Genomic DNA, 9,252 nt, shown 5'->3' with positions numbered 1-9,252 from the left:
TTTTTTTTTTTTTTTTTTTTTTTTTTTTTTTACTATTTATTTTGCCAATCTCTGCCTTCTGATTGGATACATTAATCTGTACACATTTAAAGTAATTACTAATAAGAAGAACTCACTTCTGCCATTTTGATATTTCTCTCATGCCATTCCCCCTCATTTTATAAATCACTGCTTTTTATTTTGCTTAGGTGATTATTTTATTATTTTGGTAGTGAACTATTTGATTCCCTTCTTACTTCCTTTTGTGCATACTTTCTAAGATCTTTTCTTTGTGTTTACCTAGGAGATTGTTTTATATTCTAAATTTATGATAATATGGCCAGAATTCATACCAACTTTACTTCAATAACATGCAGACACTCTGGTCTACATAACTTCATTCCCCTCTTTTATGTTGTTGTCATTACAAATTACATCTTTACACATTGTGTGCCATATAAATAGAGTTACAATTGTATTCTATGCATTTGTCTTTTAAATTGTGTAGTAAATAAACAGTGAAGTTAGTTATCTTTAATGGAGATCATTATATATTTATTTGATTTCAAGTTTCAGTCTATTGTTATTTTATTTCAACTGAAGAATTCCTTTTAGCATTTCATTTAGGGCAGGTTTACTGATAACAAACTCTCTTAGCTTTTGTTTATCTGAGAATGTCTTAATTTTTCACTCTTTTTTGAAGGACAGTTTCGATGAATATAAAATTCTTGGTTGACAGTTTTTTTCTTTCAGCCCTTTAAATATGCTACCTTAATTCTTTCTGGCCTACATAATTTTTGATGAAAAATTGGCTTTTGATGTTATGAGGATTTGTTGTGTGACAAGGTACTTCTCTCTTGCTGCCTTTGTCTTTTGACTGATTATAACATTTTATGTTTTGATCTTGGTGTGTATCTCTCTAAGTTTATCCAATTTGAATTTGTTGTGCTCCTTTGATGTGTAGATATTTTTAAAAAACATATGTGGGAAGTTTTAGCCCATTATTTCTTAAGTAGTTTTCATGCATGTTTCTTTCAGCTTTTCTTTCTGGGATTCTCATTATGTTTATTTGGAGTGCTTGATGGTATTTCACAGGTCCATTAGGCTTTATCCATTTTTTATTCTTCTTACTTTTCTACTCCTAAACTCAATAATTTTAATTATCTTATCTTCATGTTCACCTATTATTTCTACAGCTAGCTTAAATAAGCTGTTAAACATCTCTGGTGAATTTTTTATTTCAGTTACTGTTCTTTTTAGCTCCAGATTTCTGTTCCTTTTTATGATTTCTATTTCTTTATTGACATTCTCATGTGTTCATACATATTTTTATGAATTTTCCTTAGTTCTCAGTTCATGTTTTCCCTTAGCTCTTTGAACATATTTAAGACGGTGATTTAAAGTCTTTGTTTAGTAATGCCATATCTAGCTTTCCTCAGGGAAAGTTACTGTCGACTTATTTTGTTCTTTTGAATGGACCGTACTTTTTTGTTTCTTTGTATGCCTTGTGATTTTCGTTGTTGTTGAAAACTAGGTATTTGGATATTATATTTTCACAACTCTGAAAGTCAATTTTTCCCCTCTTTCCCAAAGGTTGTTGTTGTTGTTTAATTGTTGGTCATAGTGATCCACTTGTTTAGTGACTTTTCCACACTTATTGCAAAGATGTATTTCTTGTCATATGTGGTCACTGAAATCTCTGTTTCTTTAGCTTGTGTTCAGCTAACATTTTGACTGAGATTTCTCTGCATGCCAGGTGCAATATACAAAAACAAAAAAATCACCAAACAACAAACAAAAAAAAAACCCAAATGAGCAAAAACAAACAAAAAACTCCCCCCAAAACAGACAAAAAAACCCTACAAAGAAACCCCAAATACCTCTCCTCACCTTTACAGATTGACTCTGTGCTGAGATACTTCTCCAGCACTTAGCCAAGCTTGCAATGAGCCTTTACATCAGCCAGAAGTTACGGGTTAGGGTCTTTTCATGTCATTCTTGAGCATGAATCTTGCCCTGGACATCTGTGTGATTTTCTAAATTCCTCAGTATACACAAATGCTGTTGATTTTTAAAATGTCCTAAAGAAACTTGTCCCTCTGAAGATTTAGATGGTCTTTTAAATAGATTTATAGCCATTTTCCTGCCTTATGTGACTATAGGATTTTAGTTAGCCTTACAATGTTCTTGAGCAATGCCTGCCGCTTATCACCATGAGTGTGTTCTGTATTAGATAAAACAAAGATGAGAACGTTGTGTCAATCCTTTGAGTAGTCCCAGACAGATTAAACAGGCATATATAATACTTTGTGAATAGATCTTCTGTGCTCCATCTGGATCCAGGGACTGGGGACCCATCTTGGGGACAAAAGGTATTATTTTAAACACTGCCGCTGAGCTGGTGAGAGGATAGGCAAAGATAAATAAAAACAGAAAGCTTTCCTCACATTTTGAAGTTTCCTTTTTCTTGATGCCCTGTATGCTTAGTAGCTGTAAATCTCCGAATATTTTCTAGAGCTCTGAAAAAGTCGGTTTGGAATGTTTCTTCTTGTTTTCTTATATTTCTGTGGAGGTGCAGGAGCTTGGAGCTGCCTACTCCTCCATTTTGCTCATGTCACTCACCTGGCCCTGGCTCTGTTTTTTTGATGTGTGTCATGGATACTTATGTGGGGTCTTCCTGTTGGAGGTTCCATAGGCCTAGAACTGAATGAAATTAGGAAGCTGCACAAAACGGGGTGAGGGCTGCCTTGAACTGTTTGGTGATAACCAAGACTTGGGGCCTGAGAAAAATGTAGCCTGGGTGTTGAGAGACTCTTGAGGAGGAAGATTTCTAGTTTTCCAATTATACAAAAGTTCTAAAAGTTGATTAACCTCGGGAGAGAAGCGCTGAAAGTTACTGTGTCTTTCCCTTGACTGCATCCCTAGGGTTTCTCTAAACTAACTTTCCACCGTGAATCATCTTCCTTAGGGACACGTTGCAGAGGAAACGAAGGAGGGAGACAGACGGAGGGAAACAGCGGAGCACTCCACCGCTCTATGACTTCTGCACTTTCCTAACTGCCTGTGTGAAGCAGGTTTCTATTTCACAGAGAGCGAAGACAGCAGCAGCTCGCTCTGGCCCATAGGGCATGTTCAAGAGCAGGAGGCAAGAGGTAGCCTGGGCCCCCTCCTGAGAGCCATAGGACTTTTCAGTTCATTTCCTTTCTCAGGAGGTGAGTGTCTTGTAGTGGTTTCATTCTGTGAAGGAGAGAGTGGGAGAGGGTCGCGATGGGAAGATCTGGGCCTGCCTGCCATGTAGAACTAGGATGACCAGAGCCTGGAGAGTGGGCCAGGGGACAGCAGAGTGACCAGGCTCATCTGCAAATGCGTCCTGCACAGCAGAGAGCACTTTCTGCTGTTCTCTGACCCACTGTTGACCATAGACAGGGCTCCCTGCCACTGTCAGAACCTCATCTCTCCTTTCTTTCCAGCTTCTCTTGGATAAATAGAGAATGTGTGAAGAACTACTGAGCTTTTTCAACAAATCTGTCCTTGAAACCTTACTGTCATTTTATAATTTTTCTCCAGAGAGAGGGCTGGATGTTGATGGGGCTGTGTCTCACCAACACTCTGTACTAATGATAGAGGGAAAGCAGTAGCTTTAAAGTAAATATGGTGTAAATGGAACCTAAGATTTGAAGAAACAGCATAACCTAGTAACCAGTTGTGGAACAGGAAAAGGTGATGCTGAAGCAGGAATACACAGGGCAGAAGAAACTTGGCAGACAGGGTAGTTTAAAATATTCCAGATGGATGAGAGTTCCTGGTAGACAGGAACACATGGCAGTCAGGGATACAGACAGGGTGGTGGTTCTTAGCAGAGTGGGAGGCACATGAGCTGCGGATTGAGAGACGCAGGTGCATGCTGGGCGGGGAAGGGGAGGGCTTTCATGTCATGGGATGATATTTTCTGCAACACTTTTTTTTCTCTCATGTCCTTTTTTTTTAGGAAGACTCAACTGTTTTTTTTTAAAAAAAAAAAATCACATTGCACTGACGATGTACAGGGAATTCATTCAGGAATGTGAACCCTTCCTAGGGATGTTGTAGCACCTGTAAGCAGGACGGGTATATTTTCTCTACCTGAAATAGTTTCTACCTGTTTTGAGATGAGAAACAGTTTTATTTTTCTTTTGTTCTCCAGATTTCACAAGAATCAAGCCCTCAGAACTAAATGTTGGGGAATTACTCTAGTGTCACTGAATTTCTTCTCTTAGGCTTCCCTGGCTCCCAAGAACTACGCCATTTCCTTTTTGCCATCTTCTTCTTCTTCTACTCAGTGACAGTACTGGGAAATACGGTCATCATCATCACTGTCTGTGTTAACAAACGTCTGCAGTCCCCCATGTATTTCTTTCTTGGCCAGTTGTCCATTCTGGAGACCTTGAACACATCCACTGCTGTCCCTTTTATGCTCTGGGGGTTGCTGCTTTCAAGGACTCAGATGATATCTTTGACTGCATGTGGAGCACAACTGTATTTGTACCTTTCACTGGGTACCTCAGAGTTGACGTTACTGGGAGTGATGGCTGTGGACCGTTATGTGGCCGTCTGTAACCCTTTGAGGTACGACATCATTATGAACAGCTGCACCTGCCTGTGGATGGTCATCGTGTCGTGGGTGTTTGGGTTCCTTTCTGAAATCTGGCCAATCTATGCCACGTTTCACGTTACCTTCTGCAAATCAAACCTGATAGACCATTTTTACTGTGACCGAGGGCAGTTGCTCAAACTATCGTGTGATAACACTCGTTTAACAGAGTTTATTTTCTTTTTACTGGCTGTTTTTAAAATTTTTGGTTCTTTAATCACTACAATTCTATCTTATGCCTACATCATCTCCACCATCCTCAGGATCCCTGCAGCCTCTGGCCGGAGGAAAGCCTTCTCCACCTGTGCCTCCCACTTCACTTTTGTTGTGATTGTCTACGGTACCTGCTTGTTCCTCTATGTGAAACCCAAGCAAACGCAGGCAGCCGAGTACAACAGGGTAGCGTCACTGCTGGTTTTAGTGGTGACCCCTTTTCTGAACCCTTTTATCTTCACCTTCCGGAATGACAAGTTCATACAAGCCTTTCGAGATTGCATAAAACGTTGCTATCAATTCCTCAAGGAGTAGTTCTGTCCCGTGGACAATCTTTGTTATGGACTTGAGTAATCTGAAGGTACTAATTCAAATCTCAGATGATCATTCTCAGCATGAAATGGTTTGTGATCGATGATGGACTTTTAAGGTAGTGACAATGCTCCAGTTTGTTGCTGGATGATTTCTGCATGGGAGATCACTTTATTATTTTTTAAATGGATGTATATATTGATACACACTTCCATAGTTGCCATACATGTCACAGAGTAAATTTGACAAGTGTCAATATACAATACATGTGATTTTTAGAATACTTGGACCTATGAACAGGCAAAGCAAAAACGTGTGATTCATTCTCTGATCGCTGACATAAATGTGTGATTCCTGGTGCCAGGATCATCTTCCCGTATTTTATCCCATGCTTCCATGGTGTCCTCTCACTGTGTAAAGCTCACTGTTGCTTCCTGACTGATGTAGTTATAGTCTCAAGCTTCAACCTTTTCTTGTTATTCCTGCCACCAAGGTCCAACAGTGACAGTATCTTCCTGTGGGCTTTCTCACCTAACAGTTGTGAGAGTGAACTCAATCCACTACCCTGACTCCTTAACGATCTTAGAGCTGGATGTGTGTTAATACAACTGCATCTCTAATTGGTAGACTTAGCAAATGGAAGGAAGGTCTTCGAAATAGGCATTTTGATATCTAATGTCATTCACATCATAGTGCCTGCTCCAAATGCAAGAGTACAGTGAATGGAGTTGTGTTCTGGGAGCTGAAGTGAGGAGCGAGAGCTTGCTGTGTGTGTGGGCTGAGGCGGGGAGTGCAGGCAGGGCAGAGGAAGAGGCAGCCTCTGGTCCCTCTCACTGCATTTCTCACATTCTGCACTCCTGACATAGCGTATTTCCCTCTTGGCTTTCCTAGCTGTCACTCCACTGCTTCTCCTGCCTGGTTTCATGTTTGATTCTTTTTTGTTTCTCTATTTCTGTGGTTAGTAGATTCCTTTTTATGTTTTGTTCCCCCTTTCTTTCCCTTGCAGCATCCGAGTTTACCAGGAATCATTCCAGCTCTACACCGAGATCCCTTAATCCCATGTCTCAGTTCCAATATTTTCCCATTTTAGCCCTTGTTTCCATCACACCCAGTATTCCTGGTTAATATTTCTTTACTGTGTGACACAGGTTTAGATATTTCTTCTGCAACATTACACAAATAATTGCACAAATGTTTTGGCAACCCACATGGATATCACAATGTGGCTCCTTAAATCATTTGTGGGACTTGAATTTAGCTGAATAATACACGACTGTAAGAAGAACAAGGAAGTTTTTCCTGTCATTAAAAGAAAGATCTTCAAGCTATACTGTTGAATAAGAAAAGGAAAAAGCAGAAAATTTTGTTAGGTGCTACTGTATTTTTTTTTTTTTTTTGTCTTTTTCGTGACCGGTAAGGGGATTGCAACCCTTGGTGTAGTGTCGCCTGCACCACACTCAGCCAGTGAGCGCACTGGCCATTCCTATATAGGATCCGAACCTGTGGCGGGAGCGTCACTGCGCTCCCAGTGCTGCACTGTCCTGAAAACGCCACGGGGCCGGCCCAGGTGCTACTGTTTTGTAAGAAAAAAGTAAATATTAAGTTATATATAGGCATATAACATTTTCATCAAAAGGATTCTGGGAAGGAAAATTGGTTACCTTGTGGATGTGGTGGTGGGAATGGGACTCATAGGATCAGTGCTGGAGGGAGACTCTGTATTGCATAGGTCTTAATATTGTACTTACATTTCATTTCATAATAATGCCTTACCATCTCAAAAATAAAAGAAATCATCCCGCTTCTATTTTCCAAAGAATGTTTGCTTATTTATGCAAATATCTCATTGTAAAAGAGAACATATTTTGGCAGAAGAGTATTTAGTAAGCTTTAATACTATATAAGGTTTCTGTAGAGCTGAATAGGTCAAAGGGCATACTAATAGAGGAGAAGAGATGGAGTTTCCCATTTTTCTTGTCTCTAGGCTTCAGCTACTTTGTAACAATATAGAGATATTTTTCAGATGTTGTGGATACCTATCCTATATTGCCTTATGTATTTTGGAAATATCTTTTCTCAATGTTTTTTAAAGATCGTTCATAGGTATAGGATTCAGAGTTATATTTCAATACTTGTCTACAATGTGTAGCGATCAAATCATGGTAGTTAGCAAATTCACCATTGTAAAAATTTACCATTTCTTTGTGATGAAAACATCTAAGCTCCTCTCTTTTAGCCATTTGACAGCATACAATAAATTATTGTTAATTATAGATGCCTAATACTACTGTACACCAATAGAGCTTATTTTCCTATCTAGCTGCATTTTGTGTTTATTAACCAACCTCTCTCTATGCTCCGTCCCTGCCCCTTTCCCACCTCCAGTAATCACAGTTCTACCTCTACTTCCAAAATTTCACCTGATAATTATTTATTCATTCATTTATTTATTTCAGTTTCCACATAAGAGTGAGAACTTTTCACATTTTAAATGAAATATTTTTTCATGTAGAAGTATTAATATTGCAGTTGTCAAATTTAATCTTTTCTTCATTTATATTTGTGTATATTATTTAAAAAGTCCTTCTGTACTCAAAAGACTTAATAATAGTCTTTAGTAAATAGCTATATGTTATTGCAATGTAGATATAATAGAACAATTTTTCAAGAAAGTGAAGAATAGGGAAAACATAAGCAAAAATTTAAGAAATATTTTCAGTAATCATATTGGTGGAGATAGTATTAGTATAAATATTTAGGATTGCTGTGTGTGTAATGTGAGGTAAAACAAATGTATAACTATGGAATATTTTAATTTTAATTATAGAATAAGAGGTCAAATAAAGTCTCTAGAGTCTTACATTTGAGTGCGTGTATATCTGCATGTTGTATCTATTTATCTATCTTCTGGCTGTGCTCACTAAAATGTCCTAGTAATGTTGACCAATCCAATATCAATGAACATTCCTAGGCCCAGATCGTGGTCTTGCAATACTGTTTCTTGATATGAGAAACCAGGGCTTCTTGGAGCAATGGCTGATTCCAGGTATAGGACAAGTAATCTGCAAGATGGCCTTGGAATATTTGAAAACCATTTTCAATTCTGGAATATTTGAAACCCATCAAATATATTTGAAACTATCATTTTATAATATTTAAAAAAATTAGTAACCTTCAAAGTATGATTTTTATTATTCAACAGACCTAAGTCTGAAACTGAAAGTAGAGACCAGGTTATAAAAAAAAAATGCAGAGAACAGAAAGACACACTTAACTGCATGAGGTGATTGAACCAGCAAAACCAGATTATATGAAACTTTACCCCCCAAAACCCTCAGTTCTCTACAAGCAAGTTGCAAAAGTAAAAGAAGTGAGATTGGATCATGGTAAACTGGGCAGTGTGACAAATTACCACGGTGACCACTGTTTTCCTGATGATTGGCATGTGACATAAGTGTCCATGTAGAAAGTCCCTAAGAATTTATCAAAAAACTTCTGGAAATAATAAGGGATTTTAGCAAGACCGAAAGATACAAGGCCAATAAGAAAAATTCATTGCTTTCCTATATCCTAACAATAAACAACTAGAATTAAAATCTAAAAACTAATGCCAATTTGATACCACCAAAAAAGTGAAGTACTTAGGTATAAATCTAACAAAATGTGTTCAGGAACTTAGCAGAAACTACAAATCATCAGTAAAAGAAATCAAAGACGCTTATAATAAATGGAAACGTATTCCATGCTTATGGATTGGAAGACTCAATATTGTTGAGATGTTAATTCTTTCCTACATTGTTTTATAGATTCAGTGCAATTCTATCCAAATTCCAGCAAGCTTTTATGTAGATACTGACAAAACTAGTCTAAAATTTATGAAGAAAAGCAAAAGTAATAGAATAGTTAAGATAATTTTGATTAAAAAAGAATAAAGTCAGAAGGCTTACATTACTTGATTTCAAGGCTTTCCATAAAGTTACATTAATCAAGAGAGTGTGGTATTGGAAAAACGATAGACACAGAGAGAGCAATGGAAGAGAATATAGAGCCCAGAGATGAACACAAATAATTATTGCCAATTTTGTTTTGCAAAGTTGTAAAAGAAATTCAACAAAGAA

At 37.7% G+C, this 9,252-nt stretch overlaps 1 protein-coding gene across 1 annotated transcript; it reads left to right on the top strand.

Moving 5' to 3' along the window:
• The first annotated feature begins 4,192 nt into the window (after positions 1–4,192).
• LOC103581789 (putative olfactory receptor 9A1) lies at positions 4,193–5,137 on the top strand. Its single transcript, XM_008563540.1, has one exon. The coding sequence runs from the start codon at positions 4,193–4,195 to the stop codon at positions 5,135–5,137; it is 945 nt and encodes a 314-aa protein (XP_008561762.1).
• Positions 5,138–9,252: the final 4,115 nt, after the last annotated feature.

Source organism: Galeopterus variegatus, unplaced genomic scaffold, assembly GCF_000696425.1.
Source record: "Galeopterus variegatus unplaced genomic scaffold, G_variegatus-3.0.2 Scaffold13939, whole genome shotgun sequence".
Taxonomy (NCBI): Eukaryota; Metazoa; Chordata; class Mammalia; order Dermoptera; family Cynocephalidae; genus Galeopterus; species Galeopterus variegatus.
This window is presented reverse-complemented; position numbering and strand designations above follow the sequence as displayed.

Coding starts and splice junctions, on each gene's coding strand:
- LOC103581789 (XM_008563540.1), top strand. CDS start 4,193: ATGTTGGGGAATTACTCTAGTGTCACTGAATTTCTTCTCTTAGGCTTC.